General features: G+C 38.7%; 1 protein-coding gene across 1 annotated transcript; it reads left to right on the plus strand.

The window, feature by feature from the left end:
• Window positions 1-4125: 4125 nt before the first annotated feature.
• KLF5 (KLF transcription factor 5) lies at window positions 4126-19113 on the plus strand. The gene is made up of 3 exons (XM_058437981.1): window positions 4126-5408; window positions 6473-6532; window positions 18680-19113. Exons 1-3 carry the CDS (start codon window positions 4286-4288, stop codon window positions 18856-18858), a joined length of 1362 nt encoding a protein of 453 aa, XP_058293964.1. The 5' UTR covers window positions 4126-4285; the 3' UTR covers window positions 18859-19113.
• Window positions 19114-19692: the final 579 nt, after the last annotated feature.

The following is a 19692-nucleotide window of genomic DNA, read 5'->3' on the forward strand; positions in this document are numbered from 1 at the left end:
CTATAACTTGGTTCCAGGCATTTATATTTATGTCACTTTTGTCTACTTATTATACTAACAAGGTGGAAAAAGCAATCCCAGTCTCTCCAAAAGGTAAAGCTCTCCTGTTTTTTTGGGTATTATTAGAATTTTAAAATTAGGCTAGATAAATTATAGTACCCTTAGGAATAAGTGCATAAAGGGAGTTTTATGAAATATTTTAAGAAGAACACATTTAAAAATCCAAACTGAAATATAAAATGTAATTTCTTAAGAACTGGAGGCAAGAGACATTACCAAAATAAAATATTAAATTGTTGTCTTAAGACATAATTTTAATTAATATAAATAGAAGTATTTAGTCTTATTTAAATTGCATGTTTTTTCATCACAAAAGCAATGAACAGAGCATCTTCTCTCTTGTCTCGTAATCTTTTGAGTCAAAATGCTTCAAATTCCAACTAATCTCAGTTGAAGCTTCTATTTATCAGGCTATTTCCTTAATGACTTTTTTTCTGATGTGTGGCTTTAAGTGGTTGCCATTAATGAAGAAATACAAAGACTACAGATGTGAAATGTTTGAGAGGACAATAATTACAATAGTTTTAAGTTTTCACTGATACAGATTCTAACAGGGGTGTGCAATCAATGACTACCAAAAAGTCACTTTAATTAAATAATCTTACCCTAGAGAAGAGTGTGCTCCCGTATAAAACTTTATTTTTCATGTTTATTTGTTCTTTTTTCTGTGGCCCAAGATCACTTGGAAATTTGATACTAATTTGGCAGAAATGAATATTCTATGAATATTTTTCTACTCAAAGTGAATACAGTTTTGTTGGCTGTGATACTCTATACCTCTTAATTTCAAGCTGTCTCTGACGTTTTTGCCAAACAACTGAATTTAGATTTGCCAAACAACTGAATTTAGATACTCCTTTTGCAGTGTCGTTGTGTGAACATTGCCCTAGTGATAGCTTCATATTTCCCTCATCTCATCATTCAGAAGCTATTTATCTATTTTTTTCCACTGCCTCCTTCAAACCCCCTCCCCCAACACTGAATGCCTGTTCAGCCCCCGCATATTCATCCGTATTTATTCCCGTAAAGATAGTGACACTTATGGTTTATTCTAAGACTAAATCTGTGTTGCCCAGTGACTAAGGACTTAAGCATGCACACTGCTTCTATGCTTACCCTCCTACCTAACTTGACTACTCAACATTTTTATTTCATTCCCTCAGAATCCCCTGTTTTGGCACAGTTCAGTTAACACACCACTGCCAGGCCACTAATTGATTTCTGAAACCTGACATTTGTTTTTTGTTTTCTCCTATCTTCCCTAATGGTACAGCACTACTAAGCGGGAAGGAATGCAAAGAACTAGAAAGTTCAAAGTAATTGAGGATCTGTCCATTCACACTGTCTGGCTTCACGCCAATGTAGAACCTGGAACATTTGAAAAATATTTATCAAGTTTTAACCCTTTTTACTAAGTCGGTGAAACAGGTTTGCAGCTGTAGCATTTATGTTAAAAGCAACAGCAAAGAAACTTGGTTGAACATGTTCTTTATATGTTCAGAATCACATGGCAAATGTCTCCGAAAAGGATTACTTTCCAATTTCCGTACTATTGTACAGTGCTAAGCTAGTTATTTTCTGTGAGACTGAAGAGCAGGGCATTTCAGAGAAACTATTACTTAAAAGTGGCAGCCCTATTTCATGAATCTTTATGCCCGAAATGGAATTTTAAAACCTGCTACTGTATTGGAGCAAAAAGGAATATATTCAGTTACTGTAAGAACCCCAACGCTAGCTTCATATCTATATTCATTATGAAAAGTGGAAATATGAAAAAATTAACAAGACTAAAAATATTAAAAACTTAATATTAGTTGTGTGGTTTTCTTTTTCTTTTTTTTTGCAATGAAAAAGCTTTTGTAAATGAAAGCATGTTAAAAAGTGGTGTGAAATTATAGAAGCATTTCCAGTAAAATACATGGATTTTATTGCAGTGAAAACTTAGGTTGAAAGACCGGGCCACTTGAAGCTCTCGTAAAAAGACAAAAGGAAAGGTCTAGATAGGTTTAAAAGCACATTAAGATACAGCTACCAAATGTATTAAATCTAAGTTAGATTTAGCTTAAAGTTACAAGAGCACAAAAGTTCTATTAAGAATTATCTACATCACATTTAGGTTTGATGTTATCAGAATTAAGTAACTAAAAATCTTTCAAAGCTCAATTTTTTAAAAGAGTTACATTAAATCCCATCCTAATTCTATAAACTGTTTCTAAACTAATTAATTACATGATCGGTTTTATATTAGAGAAAAGCAGGACAGCTTTTTAAAGATGAAGGTGGACAGCACGGGGCTGTTTGGTTAGAGAAAAACTTGAAAAAGCACTTATTAAATAATACTTTGATAATATGAAAGTAGTCATCAGCCATTCTCTGAAGGCAGTGATCACAGCTATAAAAATGAATCATGTATCAACAGGAAGAGAAGAAAAAGGAGAAAAATCTAGTTTACAGCATAATTTTATATTTTCTAATAAATACATTTCTTTATGTGCATATTAATTTTCTACCCATTGAAAATGAGATCCATACCTTTGATAGATACGCACTTTGAAGTGAACGTTTTTTTCCAAGACTTTTTTTTTTAAAGCTGTTTTACTCTGAAGTGATGAGTAGGCTGTGGTATATGTAAAACTGTCTAATGGTATATTGTGTGTCAACATATGTACATTTGTAGTAATATCACAGGCATTTTTATTGCAGTTTATTGTTCCGTCCTCCCAATAAGCCAGATAAAATCATGTACAAGAACATTAAGGATTAAGGGAAGTGGTTTCCTTAGGTGATTGCTGGCAAAAATTCACCCTCCCATTATAACAACATAGTAAATGGATGGTAATATATTTGGCTATTACTTTCCAACAAATTTGGATTTCCAGTTTTCAGAGTTGGTCTGTGTCTATGGTTGTGGCTTTTTGGTTGTCTCTTCGTAGGAAAAGGTGCCACAATGTGAGGTAAATGTGCTCGGTTTCTGTTTTGTAAATATTAAAGTCCATTTTTTGAACATACGGTGCTAGCAAAAATAAGTCAAAGATGTAATGTCTATTTAAATACACATTTGAGCTAGTCGTGCTTAAATTAGATTCCATGCTTCGGCTAGAATCAACACGGCTTAAATATTAGAAACTTCAAAATTCATATGGCCCAAGCCCTCCTCCCTACACACGGATGGGAGGTAGAAATGTGTGGGAAAACGTCTAGCAATTAAAATCCTGAAGGAGTGGGAAAAACCCAGGCTTTTATGCAAGGATTTGAAAAAACGCTTGCCATCAAATCTTTTATTCAGGCATTCTGAATTTGTCTTGTTAAACGGATACACTCACTGCTAAAGATACACAGAGACAAGAGCTGTTTTAAATTTGTTTATCACACCGCCCCTAGTTTTCTGCTAAAGAGAAGTACATTTTGGATATTTAAAAGTACACACTCATTAGACAAATCTCTAAAAGCCTCAGCGCCCCCACCTAGCTGCCTTCTGGGTTTCAGCTTTTGAGTTTCAGGTCCTTGCACAACACCTAAGACGTGCAATACTCTTTTTCTTCCTAATCCTGGCAGAGAACAGTGCGAAGAGATCTCCCTCCGCGTCTCCACCCTAATTCCCCCTCTTCCCAGATTCCACCCGCTCCGCTACTTCCCTCCGCCCCCGGCTCCACCAGCCCAATCTGTCAGAGAAGTTGTGTACAAACTGCGCGGCCGCCCTGCGCGCGAAGCTCGTGGCCCGAGAGGGGTGCGGTCGGGCCGGCGGAGGCGGGGCCCTGGCTGCCTCTCTCCCTGCTCATAGGCTGGCCGCTCAGGCCTGGCCGGCCTCGGGGCCTCGGGATTCGCGGCGGCGCTGCCAATCAAGCGAGCGGGCCCCGCCCCCCCGGAGTTGGGTGAAATAGAGGCGGGCGTCAAGTGTCAGTAGTCGCGGGGCAGGTACGCGCGCTCGCAGTTTTCTCGCGGAGGTCGGTGGTGGCGGGAGCGGGCTCCGGAGAGCCTGAGTGCGCGGTGGGGCGGGGCGGGAGAAAGTGGCCGCCCGGAGGACGTTGGCGTTTACGTGTGGAAGAGCGGAAGAGTTTTGCTTTTCGTGCGCGCCTTCGAAAACTGCCTGCCGGTGTCTGAGGGGTCCACCCGAAACCTCCCCTCCTCCGCCGGCAGCCCCGCGCTGAGCTCGCCGGCCCAAGCCAGCGTGGGTGAGGTGGGAAGTGCGCCCGACCCGCGCCCGGAGCCGCGCCCCCGAGTGCCCATGGCTACGCGGGTGCTGAGCATGAGCGCCCGCCTGGGACCCGTGCCCCAGCCGCCGGCGCCGCAGGACGAGCCAGTGTTCGCGCAGCTCAAGCCGGTGCTGGGCGCCGCGAATCCGGCCCGCGACGCGGCGCTCTTCCCCGGTGAGGAGCTGAAGCACGCGCACCACCGCCCGCAGGCGCAGCCCGCGCCCGCGCAGGCCCAGCCGCCCGCCGCCGGCCCGCGGCTGCCTCCAGAGGAGCTGGTCCAGACAAGATGTGAAATGGAGAAGTATCTGACACCTCAGCTTCCTCCAGTTCCTATAATTCCAGAGCATAAAAAGTATAGACGAGACAGTGCCTCAGTCGTAGACCAGTTCTTCACTGACACTGAAGGGTTACCTTACAGTATCAACATGAACGTCTTCCTCCCTGACATCACTCACCTGAGAACTGGCCTCTACAAATCCCAGAGACCGTGCGTAACACACATCAAGACAGAACCTGTTGCCATTTTCAGCCACCAGAGTGAAACGACTGCCCCTCCTCCGGCCCCGACCCAGGCCCTCCCCGAGTTCACCAGTATATTCAGCTCACACCAGACCGCAGCTCCAGAGGTGAACAATATTTTCATCAAACAAGAACTTCCTACACCAGATCTTCATCTTTCTGTCCCTCCCCAGCAGGGCCACCTGTACCAGCTACTGAATACACCGGATCTAGATATGCCCAGTTCTACAAACCAGACAGCAGCAATGGACACTCTAAATGTTTCTATGTCAGCTGCCATGGCAGGCCTTAACACACACACCTCTGCTGTTCCGCAGACTGCAGTGAAACAATTCCAGGGCATGCCCCCTTGCACATACACAATGCCAAGTCAGTTTCTTCCACAACAGGCCACTTACTTTCCCCCATCACCACCAAGCTCAGAGCCTGGAAGTCCAGATAGACAAGCAGAGATGCTCCAGAATTTAACCCCACCTCCATCCTATGCTGCTACAATTGCTTCTAAACTGGCAATTCACAATCCAAATTTACCCACCACCCTGCCAGTTAACTCACAAAACATCCAACCTGTCAGATACAACAGAAGGAGTAACCCCGATTTGGAGAAACGACGCATCCACTACTGCGATTACCCTGGTATGTGCTCTTACCTGGTTGAAGCATCAATAGATGTAGTGTGTGTGTGTATATGTGTGTGTATGTGTGTGTACACGCGCGCCCTTTTCAACCTCACGGCTTTAAATAGGAAAGTTGTACTTGACAGTAAAAAAAAAAAAATACCCTTTTTTTTTTCTGTCCTATCTCTGTGCTTTAACTTTGGTATGTAAACCAGTTGTCTGTTGCTTATGTTATACATCAAAAACTTGGCTAGGATATTCTGGAAAAAGTTCCCTTGGACTTTTTTCTCTTTAATATTACAACAGATTTGAATTTCTAATACATACTATTTCGAGTTAGGCCAGAGTTACTTTAAAATGGCAATTGAATAAACTGCAGTTTTTAATTCTAAATTAAGTGCCCCAGAAAGAGATTAAAATAGGGTATGGGAAAATAAGGTTTGGTAGTGAAGTGGAGGTTGTAGGCAGCTAGCCTGATGGTAGATACAAGACTGTCTACAAGATAGATTTAAGAATGGTTTTGATGGCATGTGAGCATATGCTCAGTTTTGAATGAGATACATGGCCTAAAGTATAAGTTGAAGACAATACATGGAATATATTTACAAGTTACTGGGAAAGCTAGTTTATGATTAATACTTGGCAAAATTTATTGACTGATACATGATATGGCATGACGTGCTAAATGAAAAAGGAAGAAATGTGGGAGTACAGAAAATTACAGTCATCTTGGATAATGGCTTAGTATTGTCAGCTCTAGAGCCATTAAAATTTAAAAAAAAAAACATATAGCAGCTCTTAATACGGAAGTACAGCACCTACTGGAATATAAACACAAATTTTCCATTTGTAGTTTGGCTTGATTATCTGTATTCTTTCCTGTTAAAGTGATACATAAATCACTTCATGCCTTTAATAAGGTAATGTGGGAGGGCTCTTTAAAACTTTTAAAACTGAAGCTTCAAATAATCTCATCTAGCATGAGAGATTTCTTCTTTAAAGCCAGATTTTAAACACTGAATCATCAAATGTAAAGATTTCAAAAGGATCTCCAAAATGACATGCTGTTCTCCTTTATTTTAGGTTGCACAAAAGTTTATACCAAGTCTTCTCATTTAAAAGCGCACCTGAGGACTCACACTGGTATGTAATTTTCTTGTTAATTCTGTGAGTTGTGTAAATAGTGTAAGTGGTATTCATCCTTTTAAAAGCTAACACGTGTTTGATCTCTTCTTCTGTCAACTTTTTTTTTTTTTTTTAAATAGCCTACCTTTTCAGCACAGGCTTGGTTCAGAATTCAGTTCCATGAGAAATGTGGTTCCAGGAAGGCCGGTGATATTCCCTCACTAAGGCCTTCTTGCCCTGTCACCGCTCAGAGTTGATTACCCAAAAATGTAAACAGCGATGTTTACTAATGGATTTTAAAACTTATAATGGCAGTGTTTTGAAGAAAAAAAAAAAAAACAACTCATTTTCTTCCATAGCAAATAATTTTGCTCTGAGAAAGCCATTTTAAACTCTTAAAAACTTTCCCATTTGGTGTGTACAGCATAATTGGTGAAAACATTAGTTTCACCTCTAGGTTAAAATATCTGTGTTTAGTATGTTTTCTGTGCTTGATGAAAGGTAGGGCTGAAATTGCAGTGTTAAAATCAGGTGGTCAGAAATGGGTTACAAGCCCCAGCCCAAACTTGGTATGTGTGAGAGACTTCATCTTTATTCTAGCTTACATTCATTCTTGTTTACATATGCTTTTAAGTTTAGCTCCTCTACTTTTGTATTTGCTTTGTTAAATCTATAGCAGTCACTTTTTTTTGAGACAGAGTCTTGCTCTGTTGCCAGGCTGTAGTGCAGTGGTGCGATCTCAGCTCACTGCAACCTCTGCCTCCCAGGTTCAAGCGATTGTCCTGCCTCAGCCTCCCGAGTAGCTGGGATTACAGGCCACCACCACCACGCCCAGTTGATTTTTGTATTTCTAGTAGAGATGGGGTTTCCATGTTGGCCAGGCTGGTCTCGAACTCCTGACATATTTATCCACCTGCCTTGGCCTCCCAAAGTGCTGGGATTACAGGCGTAAGCCACCACACCCGACCAGCACTTTTAAGAGCTTTTAAACTTTAAAATTATATCAGAAGCCATTTTAAGATGAAACCAGGTGGCATACTTTAAAGGCTCCCCAAATACTCCAAATATTGTCAAATATATAGATGGTTACTGTTTGTGATTTTCTTAAAAGAGCAGCCCTAAAGAAAAGAACTTATACAAAGTGATTGTATTTTTTTCCCTCAATAAATACAGCCTTACCTAAAGTTCAAAGAATAAGTTTGCTAATAAAAGCAATGACCTAGCAAAATGTATTATTCCATCATTGCTATGGAAACCAAAGTATTCAACAGTTCCTTTGAATGGGTTGTTGGATTAGTGTGAGGACTTGAATCTCCCCAGGCTAGATGTTACTATGGAAATTGAGTTTTGATAAATGAAGTAGTTATCTCTAACTGCTGCATTAAAAAGTAAAAGCCTTTGAACAAAGGTCAGTGCTGAGATAGAGCCCTTAGAGGAATATGGTTGCAGACATTTTGTATGCATGTTAGGAAGCATTGCTTGATATCCCAGTGATAAACACTACTTATTAAAATCCGATGACAATGTTGTAGATTCCAGGGCTTTTTGAGAAACTGCTTTTAAAGAAAAGACATCTTATGTATTTATCTATGAAATGAGCGGGCTGTTTTGGCCTGAGGTTTTTGCATGGAGACAAACTGATTATATAAGAGGAAGGATCCTTCATAAGCAACCCAAGGTAGAAATTTTTATAGTTAAACACAGATGAATTAAGCATGTTATAAAAACTCCAACTTAAAGTTTTCAAAATACAAATGACAAGTGCCAGGAAAATATTCCATATAGAAATACCAAAATGTCCTTTTACAGAATATAAATGGAAATATAAAGACATTTGAACTGTTGTTTTTTTCTCTTTTGGAAGTCCTTGAAATGAGAGATAGGAGGGAACACATTTTCATGGGTTTAAAGTCTCCTAATAAAAGAGCACAATTGCATATAACGATGTAATCAACTACTTATTGCAGGGATGTAGTCAAACCCATATCTGAATAGCCTTTCACCCCCTGTCAGGATTTAGTGCCCTGAATGCTTATACCTGCAATTCAGGAACTTGACCTGCTGGCAAATACATTTAATCGTGGGTTGTCTTAACAATGCTTGTACTAATAAAAACAGACTAAAAAGAAGACCGAGCCCTGGTTTGGGTCCCTTGCATCAGCTTTTTCACCTGCCCATAAACATTGTGGCCTTCAACATCTAATGAATGAGAACATGTAATCCAGTTTAATAAAGTTTTGTTTGATAGTCTTTCAAATGCCTTGGGGAGGGTTTGTAGCAGACTTGTTCATCTGGCTAAACCTGTTCTTGGGTAATCATAGAGCATTGAGGTTGTTTTCTCCTCATTTCTAGACAATGCCTTTTAAAATTACCTGTTCTCTCATTGCATCCTCCCCACCCTGCCCGTCTGTTGTTTTTAAATGAATGTATCTGAAGCCAGCAAAGATTTTTTTTTTTTCTTCCCTTTAAGGCCCAGGTAGAACAGTTAGAAGAGTTTTTCTAAGTTACTTCTCTTATGTAATAGCTTTTTTTGGTTTTCTTTCTGTCCTCCTCCTCCCTCTTGGACCATTTATCAGAGGACTTTAAAAACCACACAACAGTTGATGACATAAAATACTCTTTAAATGATTGCCATTTTACAGGCAGAATGTGAAGCACCCTAGCATTTCTTTGGAAAATAATTGTAATTGCTTTAAAATGTCAAGTTACCTTATGTTTTAAAAATAATCTAGGCAATGAAAACAGCCTGCGTCTGAGTTTAATTACTTCTTCTGGATTTTTAGATTGTAAGTGCTTCTTTAACTTGGGTTGCAAATTGAACCTAAGCAAATAATAGTCTTAACAAAACAGAACTTTTTAAGTAATCTGAGATGACAGAGTAGATGATATATCAGTTTCTTAAACCAGAAGTTTAGCATTCAAGTCTTCTAAGTTCATATACTTTGATTTCTTTATCGGGACATTGCATATAAATAATACAAAGTTCTGTCTTTGTGTGATTAGACAATACTGGAAACATAATTTGCTTCTATTCTAGGGAATAATTATATTTTATTTATATCTGTACATACATAATATAGCATAAGGCCTGTAGAAGCATCCCTTATAGATGTGGATGTTCGCATGTGTTATTTGTAATATGTGTGTGTATACATTTATCATGCCTTTGGTGAGAAATAATTATGGCTGCTTCTAGGCAACAGTGTCAATGAGTGGTGTATTTCCAATTCAAAATATTTGTACTTTTAACAGCATTTAAATTAACATTCTACTGAAATTTATATGCCTCATGATGTCTACAAGGGGCGGAACACATTGCCATTACTCTAAAGTTGCTCCCAAGTATACTGTTTTGTCTTTATAAATCAACATGACTGATAAAACTGTCTATTGCAACCAGTATTATATGCTCACATACCTTACTTTTTTCTTTAATATAATGAATATTTAAAATAATGTCTAAATTTGCAAAGGTTTGAGGCCGAAAGAAGTTAAAATCAGTAGGAAAAAATACTGACTGTATCTTCAAACAAAAATTTGTAGAAATGTAAAAAGTTCTTTCCAGAGAAAATTCTGAAAAAGTAAACCATGAACTCAACACAGATGTTTGAAGTCCTAGTGGTTCTCTTCATGTGCGTGGATATGCACTTAACCTTAGACAATATGGTAAAGCTGTTGGGAAATCAGGGTATGGTAACGTTTCTAGATTTTTTTGTTTTCCCCAGTTTCAGCTATCTGGAACAGGGCAAGAAATTAGCATTTGTACAAAGAAAGTCTTTGAACAACACACGCACTTGGCTCAAGTATTCCTCAGACCCAGACTGCATGCATCGGAGTCTGTGTGTACTAAGTGATCCCAGAGTAGTTTACTGGAGATTGACAATGGAAAAGGACAATTTGAAACACGCCCGTAGGAGAAAATGGAAACATTGTACAAATAACATAGGAACACAAAATTGACTCTTTTTGTTTTTTTGAGATGAAGTCTAGCTCTTGTCCCCAGGCTGGAGTGCAATGGTGTCATCTCGGCTCACTGCAACCTCCACCTCCCGGGTTCAAGCGATTCTCCTGCCTCAGCCTCTCAAGTAGCTGGGATTACAGGCGCCTGCCACCATGCCCGGCTAATTTTTGTATTTTTAGTAGAGACGGGGTTTCACCATGTTGGCCAGGCTGGTCTCGAACTCCTGACCTCAGGTGATCCACCCGCCTCGGCCTCCCAAAGTGCTGGGATTACAGGCGTGAGTCCCACGCCCGGCTCACAAAATGGACTCTTAAAGCACTGTGTTCAAGATTCCCTGTTTAGGAAAGATTTCCACATTAAGTCCTGGAAAGATTTTTAGTGGAAGCCTAGTTTGTAAAGGGGTTACATTCCCATTTTCTGCCTTAGTGTCTTTTGCAGAAGACTTTATTGCCTACTGACATGTGTAGTAAGATGTTATTAGGTATACTTTCTATAATCTGTACTTGAGATTTGCTGCTGAATATATTGAGTTTCAGTGTGGGTACTAAAAGATCCTTAGATATGAATTTCTTTTCTAGGGCCTGGCGCAGTGGCCCACACCTGTAATTCTGGCACTTGGGAGGCCGAGGCAGTGGATCACCTGAGTTCAGGGGTTCGAGACCAGCCTGGCCAACATGGCAAAACCCCATCTCCACTAAAAATACAAAAATTAGTCAGGCGTGGTGGCACATGCCTGTAGTCCCAGTTACTCAGGAGGCTGAGGCAAGAGACTCACTTGAACCCACGAGGCGGAGGTTGCAGTGAGCTGAGATCGTGCCACTGCACTCCAGCCTGGGCGACAGAATGAGACTCCGTCTCAAAAAAAAAAAAAAAAAAATTCCTTTCTGGGTCTTTGCTCCAAAGTCATTTTTCATGGAATATATTAAATATAGCTTTTGATCTTAAAATCTCGATAATATTTGGCTGGGCATGGTGGCTCACGCCTGTAATCCCAGCTCTTTGGGAGGCCGAGGCAGGTGGATCACCTGAGTTCAAGGGTTTGAGACCAGCCTGGCCAACATAGTGAAACCCTGTCTCTATTAAAAATACAAAAAGTAGCTGGGCATGGTGGCACATGCCTATATATAGTCCCAGCTACTTGGGAGCCTGATGCAGGAGAATCGCTTGAACCTGGGAGGCAGAGGTTGTGGTGAGCCAAGATTGTGCCACTGCACTCCAGCCTGGACAACAGAGCGAGACTCCGTCTAAAAAAAAAAAAAAAAAAAAAAAAATGATAATATTGACAATAAAGATATTTTCATTGCAGGTACTTACTAAAAGCAACATTCAGTGTTCTGAACATAAGTTATTCTGTTTGTGGAACTGTGGGAAAAGGGTAAAAGGCTTTTTAGGAAAACTGTATACAAAGGTTTTCACTTTGGGCCTTAATGGATGGACATCTTACAATGTGAATCAAGAAATATATCAATAGTGGTTAAATATGTAACCTTTTTATTGGTAGAGGTAACACAGGCAAAAACTTTTTTTGCAGGAAGAGATTTAGGACTCAATGGTTTTTTGAGTCTCTATTTGAAAACTTTCAGAGGAAGTATCACATTTATTAGCCTTTAGTATTAGATTAGATTTTATTAAACATTCTTTTCATTCTTTTCAATGTTTTTTTCATTTGCAGCTTTGAAATTTATTTTGTATATTGATAATTTCAAACAATTTTTTTTTTAAAGTAGTAGCTTAAGAGACTTGCTGGTTCAGACCTCAGGAAAGGTATTTATGAGCATGAAAGCTTAGAAGCAATTTCTTCGGCCGGGCGCGGTGGCTCACGCTTGTAATCCCAGCACTTTGGGAGGCCGAGGCGGGCGGATCACGAGGTCAGGAGCTCGAGACCACAGTGAAACCCCGTCTCTACTAAAAATACAAAAAAATTAGCCGGGCGTGGTGGCGGGCGCCTGTAGTCCCAGCTACTCGGAGAGGCTGAGGCAGGAGAATGGCGTGAACCCGGGAGGCAGAGCTTGCAGTGAGCCGAGATTGCGCCACTGCACTCCAGCCTGGGTGATAGAGCGAGACTCCGTCTCAAAAAAAAAAAAAAAAAAAAAAAGAAGCAATTTCTTTTTAATGACTCACTGGGAAGATTAAACTTTGCTTCTAGGACTTGTTCTTTCATCTGAAAAACATTTACATAGGAAATTGATTAAACATTGTTTAGAGATGATAAAGCTTATCAAACGTTAAGAAGTATAATTTGATTCAGCAAATATTTTTTACTGGTTTTGTGGAGAATCCAAAGACGAATAATCTCTTCTTGCCCTTTTGTTCTTAACCTAGTGGGAGAAGATCATTCATAAATAGACTAAATAGAATTGCTGGAGTGGAGATAGAAATAATTAGTCTTGAAAGTAGAGAGTAATGTTTTTAAAAAATAATAATACAGTCACCCAAGAATTTGGCAGATATTTTTGGTTCTATAGAATGTAGTAGCTGTTTACTTGATGACCTACATCGTTTCTAGTGAACGATTAGAAATAATGTCCTACTTTAGTAAAAGTATCTCCGTAGCAGCATTCCTAGTCTGTTAGCCAGTATTATTTATATTCAAGGATCTCAAACAACAACTCTTATTAAGGATAAGTTACAGTTTTAGAAGTGCACAGTAGGTAACTTTTACCTAAAAATATCTTTACAGAAGAATAAATTTATTTTTGGCTATTTTATGAAAAGGTAAACCTTTATGAGTTGGGAGGAGACCTACTGGTCAGGGTCACCATGTGAAGTACAAAGTAAAGGGAAGGTTATCTAGTACTCATTCCATACTGGGAAAAAATGAAAATAGAGGATTTTTCTGTTTTGCTTACAAAAAGAAAAGGTGAAATTCCTCATTGCCACTTTAACAGTGTGAACTCCCATTATAAGAAAGTGAATCCGAGTGTTGTCTCGTTATCAGGAGACTGAATTGGTATTTCATTTCCTTAACTCTATTAATGATAGGGGATAGTCTTCATAATGTTTGCTGGGAACCCAGAGGAGAAGTAGCAGTAGTTTAGGAGCCCAGAGATTCCAAATCTCTGCTAGGATGTAGACTGTAAGTGTAACCCCTGACATCGTGTTCCCACCCATTCCCTCTTTGGGTTTGGCAGATCAAAGAGATCTTTCTGGCCCTCAGAGAAGTCCCCCTCACTGCCTTTGACCAGTGCTAGGGGCTGTAGTATGTCTTGGCTTTCCTGAAGTCCAGTCCAGTTCTACCTAAGAAAATTTGTTTATACAGAGTTTATTTATCCCTGTATAACTTCAGAATGGGACAATAACTGATTCTGATTATTTTCTCCGGAAGAGGCTCAAAACATGGTTCTCACCTAAATGCGTATTATCAGATTACTCTCAGTGGTCCTGGGCAGGGCAAAGCCCTGCTGCGGGAGGGTCCACAGAAGAAGATAAAGCTGACAGCCTCACAAGAACCTTTTATGCCTTCCCTCCTTTTCATTAATCAGAATAACTGAGTTGTTTTCAAGATGCATTAGGGAAAGTGTGGCATTACGGCAGGAATAGAAAATAGTCTCTGCCCTTGAGGAACTTTAAAAGCTAGTTAAGGAGGCAAAATACAACTATTTGAAGCCTTCCTAAAGCAGTATATTTGCAAGTGCAAATTGATAGCTCAACAGAAATTTCAGTGATGGGGATACAGAGACGTGAAATGATCTCTCCTGGTCCGTTCAGAGGCTTTCTGGAAGGAGTGAGGTATCAGATTTTAAAGAAAGTGATAAACATAAATTGAGGAGGGAAAGGCATTTCACTTTTGTTGTTTTTGTTTTTGGCAATCAGCTTCCTTAGGTTGAATGGGCACAATATTGATGGTGTTATCTGGTAAATAATTAGATGCATTTACAAATGCTAATAATACTAATCTTTGATATGGACCTTCTGTTCCAAGTGCAGGAAATATGTGACAATGAGTTTTAATAGAAAGGTTTTTGGATGGAAAATTACTGGCGTAGACATAAAAATATGAATTAGTGAGCTAAAATCATCCTCCTACTTTATCTCTTTTCTTAGCTATCTAAATCATTTTCCTATGAATTTCTTTAATAAGTGTTTCCTATTTTTCTCCCTTTTGATTTTTAGAAGCAAATCTAATACGAGCCTATTTCAGAGACTAAATTTCGTAAGTCTCAAATGATGGGAAAAATCTAATTATTATTGAATTGCATGAAAATATTTTCCTCTTGAAATAAGAGCCCATTTTGAGCTTCAAGGACTCTTAAGTTCTAAGAGTTTAGATTAGGTTGAAATAATTTATTCTACTTTAAAAGTTTGGATTGTTTAGGTTCGCAGAACAAGATACAGATTTTAAGTTCTTTGAGGCCAGAAACCAAGTTTTATTTGTGTTTTGCAAGGCATTTAGTACAGGTTACACCTTCACTAATAAACTGACTTTAATTCTCATGGTATTTTAGCTTTTATCAGATATTGATTGAGTTGTCTTTTAGTCACCAGGAAGGAAACTGATGTGCAAATTTGCTGCAATAAACTTTTAAAACATTATCTAAAATAACTATTTTAAGATAAATATTTTATCAGTGATTTTTTTGTTCTTTTGTTAGAAGAATCTATGTAGAACATTTTAGGGAAAGGCCTTGGTATGTCTATTGAATGTGTTCAGCAGAGCAGAGAAACTTCCCATTCCATTGTGATAGGTTCAGAAGTCATTTTAAAATCTGTTCAGAGGGAAAAAAAAAAGGACAATTTTCAGTTTGTTGCTGAGGAATTTTAAAATGGCTTACAAACATGTTCCACTAACCCACTGAAATTCACTTACCCTGGGGGAAAGGAGCTATCGTTAGGTGATACCTGGGAATTGCCAATACCTGAACAGTGCTCAGGACGCCACAGGTCCCACAGAGGCTGGCACTGCCAGGTTGTGCTCTCTGTTTCAGATTGTCTGGGGTTCAAGGCCTGCTGTGAGTCCATTAAGCCATTCCTTAGCTGACCTTCACAAGTGGCTTTAGAATCTGGAAATAAATTTGAACAATATGTATGTGTTCCTTAAATCATTCAAAGAGAGTGTATTAGTGTTTGCTAATGGAAGATTTAAGTGGGACATTAAGGAAAAGTGGCAGACCAGGATTCTTAGTGTGGAGCTCATCGTTTTGCTTCTAACTCTACGGGGTTATTGTGAGGAAGCGAGAGAATGAGAAGTACCTCGCTCTGGAGTACGTGCTCCATGGCTGCTGGTGCCTGCTCTCTTTCCTTTTACCGGTAATGTTTCTGCTTAACATTTTTGTAAAGTATGTTAATGACTTTATCAGCATGGATAGTATGTATGTTTAACTTGAACATAGTTTTCAAAGATCAGAGATTCTAGCAAAATACGCCTGTAATTTAAAAACAGAATGAGAAAGCACATACTTTGAGATAAAGTGGGAGCTTGTTTTCTGTGCTGTACAAACTTGTCACTTTTTTCTTTTTGCCTTTGGAAAGTTTCACGTTAACAGCATGAGAACTTAAAAATACAGTTGATGTTGAAAGAGCTTAACTAAATATTTTAAATTGGTGGTATTGGAAAGAGATTCTGTAAAAATCCAATTAAACTTTTGAAAGCTCTATCCTGTTGAAATATAACTTAAAGGAAGTCAGTTTGGTTTCCCAGAAGTACTGTGCATAGTGTTTCTGGCTGAGGAAGAAAGGCCCAAGTCTGCTGTTTGGCCAGAAATTGGGTACCAGCTTCCTCTACGATGTTTTACTTGAACGGTGTTGACACTTGAACAAATCCCATAGAAACTGCCCCAAGTGGGGGATAGTTGTCCTTACTTTTATGGTAAGACTTGGCCCCAGTAACTAACGTTCCAGACACTGGTAGTATTCTTGGCTGAATAATCTATAGATGTGCATAAATTGAGAGCAAAACCCCAAATGTTTTAGAAACTTTAATGGCTACTGTATTTCAAGCAATCAGTAAAGTAAACTTTAAAAAATACTGGTGCAGTTTATTGCTTCATAGCCAATAAAAATAGTGAACAAAAAGAGTCTAGTGTCCCTTGTTTCTTACATAAACTCTGAAAATTCAGTTCTGCTATTTAATTATTAAATTCAAAAGACTAGAATGATTTCTTTTAAAATTGGGAGCACTATAGGAATTTTTTTCCTTGTCTCAGACATCAGAAATAACTTTTTCTTTCCATTAAATGACAGTAAAGTATTTAACCAATATGTTTGTTTCTGTGGTTTATTTTTCACAGGGAACAAAAACTAATAGTACTGTGCAAAATTTTTTTTGTGATCAATTTACATCTACAAACGTGATAGCTATATTTACTACTGGTGTTAAAATATTTCTATATATCAAACATTTTATGTGATTGTAAGTGACAGAACGTGATTTATACTTTGTTTTGTAAAAGGCTTGAGTGTCTTAGGTTAAATTTTTGGTTAGAATTTACTGTGAGGGGAGAAAAAACTTTAGAATTGAGATGTGCATTTTTAAAGTGGATTGATAGGAACCAGAAAGGGAATTAAAACAAAAACTGTCTGGGTCAGAGGCAGAGGAGAGAAGAGAGGAAGTATGGCACAGCAATCCATACCATGGGAAATGTAGGTGAACTCTCAAGGGAAAAAAAATTGGGACCACTTTCATGTCATCTGTCTTGGCACTTTCTTCTTTGTCCCTATGGGAGTTTGTCTGAGAGTCAGAGTGGTTATCACGACAACAAAAATACGTTAACCACGAATTGTAGAAATCTCAGTTGATGAGGACAGGGTCTTTTAAAGTTTAGACTGACTTGGTTAATCCTACAACTTCCTGAACATGATACTGCTAAATTAGGCAGAAAGGTTGTGCAGTTTCTGTTTCGTCAGAACTAAACAAGTGTTCAAAGCAACTCTGAGGTTCCTCCCGTTGAGAAGGAGACATTTTTTAAGGGAATTTTAAGAGGTAAAAAGGTATCTATATAAAACTCAGCAGTAAGCCAATAATACTTTAATACACAAATTTATCTCAAATTCTTATAAAAAATTCATAGAAAATTATAAAATCATAAATGTAGGAACTGCTAGTTAATGCTCACTCAAAGAACGTTTTGGCATTTATTCCTACTGGAATACATGATCTCCAATAGGATTCATTCACAAACAGTGAATTAAGACTACATAGTGAATATTTAGTAGTTTTGAAAGTTGAACAGCTGGCAAACTTTGGAGAGCATTAGGAATAATATACGTTACAGGATGGGAGGGAGGAACATACCAACTCACTACTCAAGGGAAGAGAACTGTGAAAGAATGGAATGGGTAGGTTGAACAATTTCAGACTTTTAGATGTATATTACACGTAAGCGCCATGAGGCCAGCTGTTTTTATTTTGTTAACCATTGTATCACAAGTATTTGGGACAGTTTCTGGCCTATAATAGATGCTTGGCGAATTGTTTATGGAATGAATTTTGGGTGCAACACATGACAAAAACTAAATAGAAGTCAACAAATGTCACAGTTTTTACAGTTGTTTCATGGTCTGACTTTTTTACCAATGTGAAGTTATCAGTACCAGACTGTTTTGCTTCAGTCTGCAAGAAGAGGGTGTGAAGGTGTGTGTGAATCTCAGAGAGTGAATGCCTTAATAGTCCATTTTGGAGGCCATGTTTTCAAGTGAACTGATTTATGAACTGCACGCTTCTGTCTGGCTAATTTAGAAACATCTAGGACCAGTTTCTGGTTAAGCAATTGTGGTACATGAAATTCATTGTATAGGTGATTCGTGCAACAGCTTCTGAATTTTTTTCCTCCCTCACCCACCTTACAGCCATTAGTCCTATAATAATTTAATTTGGGTTTGTTGGTATAGAAACTGTATTTGCACAATAATGATAAAGCCACTCAGACTCACCTAGTCATTTCCTGGATTTATGTGTGTAGGAGTACATAAAAATAAGGGCACTGATTCGTTTTGTATTTGCCTAAAATTGTTATTCTTCAGTTGTTCAAAGATACACAAAATGCTTTTTTCCTTATAAGGTAAAAAATACTTGGAGGTTATAAGAAATAACTCTTAACTAGCTTACTCTGAGTGGCTTTGATATGTATTTACTCATAATGGAATTCATGAGCTTTCTTTCCTTCGCTTGGCCAAGATTTTTTTTTCTTTGAAATTCCTTCTCCGGTGTTATCTAGGATGTTTGCATTACAAGCAGGCTGCCTCACCTCCTTTGTTCGTTGTCACAGGTGAAAAGCCATACAAGTGTACCTGGGAAGGCTGCGACTGGAGGTTCGCGCGATCAGATGAGCTGACCCGCCACTACCGGAAGCACACAGGCGCCAAGCCCTTCCAGTGCGGGGTGTGCAACCGCAGCTTTTCGCGCTCTGACCACCTGGCCCTGCATATGAAGAGGCACCAGAACTGAGCACTGCCCGTGTGACCCGTTCCAGGTCCCCTGGGCTCCCTCTCAAACGACAGACCTAACTGTTCCTATATAAAAACAAAAAACAAAAACAAAACCACAACTAAAACTGGAAATGTATATTTTGTATATTTGAGAAAACAGGGAATACATTGTATTAATACCAAAGTGGTCATTTTAAGAATCTGGAATGCTTGCTGTAATGTATATGGCTTTACTCAAGCAGATCTCATCTCATTACAGGCAGCCACATCTCAACATGGGTAAGGGGTGGGGGTGGAGGGAGTGTGTGCAGCGTTTTGACCTAGGCACCATCATTTAATGTGACAGTGTTCAGTAAACAAATCAGTTGGCAGGCACCAGAAGAATGGATTGTATGTCAAGATTTTACTTGGCATTGAGTAGTTTTTTTTCAATAGTAGGTAATTCCTTAGAGACACAGTGTACCTGGCAATTCACAAATAGCCATTGAACAAATGTGTGGGTTTTTAAAATATATATACATATATGAGTTGCCTATATTTGCTATTCAAAATTTTGTAAATATGCAAATCAGCTTTATAGGTTTATTACAAGTTTTTTAGGATTCTTTTGGGGAAAAGTCATAATTCTTTTGAAAATAACCATGAATACACTTACAGTTAGGATTTGTGGTAAGGTACCTCTCAACATTACCAAAATCATTTCTTTAGAGGGAAGGAATAATCATTCAAATGAACTTTAAAAAAGCAAATTTCATGCACTGATTAAAATAGGATTATTTTAAATACAAAAGGCATTTTATATGAATTATAAACTGAAGAGCTTAAAGATAGTTACAAAATACAAAAGTTCAAC

This window comes from Hylobates moloch, unplaced genomic scaffold, assembly GCF_009828535.3.
Source record: "Hylobates moloch isolate HMO894 unplaced genomic scaffold, HMol_V3 SCAFFOLD_4, whole genome shotgun sequence".
In the NCBI taxonomy this organism is placed as follows: domain Eukaryota; kingdom Metazoa; phylum Chordata; class Mammalia; order Primates; family Hylobatidae; genus Hylobates; species Hylobates moloch.

What these genes read in the sequence shown, in the direction of transcription:
- KLF5 (XM_058437981.1), top strand. Translation starts at nt 4,286, where the DNA reads ATGGCTACGCGGGTGCTGAGCATGAGCGCCCGCCTGGGACCCGTGCCC. An exon ending in CCACTACTGCGATTACCCTG is followed by an intron (nt 5,409 to 6,472) that starts GTATGTGCTCTT and finishes CCTTTATTTTAG; the next exon opens with GTTGCACAAAAGTTTATACC. An exon ending in GCACCTGAGGACTCACACTG is followed by an intron (nt 6,533 to 18,679) that starts GTATGTAATTTT and finishes TCGTTGTCACAG; the next exon opens with GTGAAAAGCCATACAAGTGT.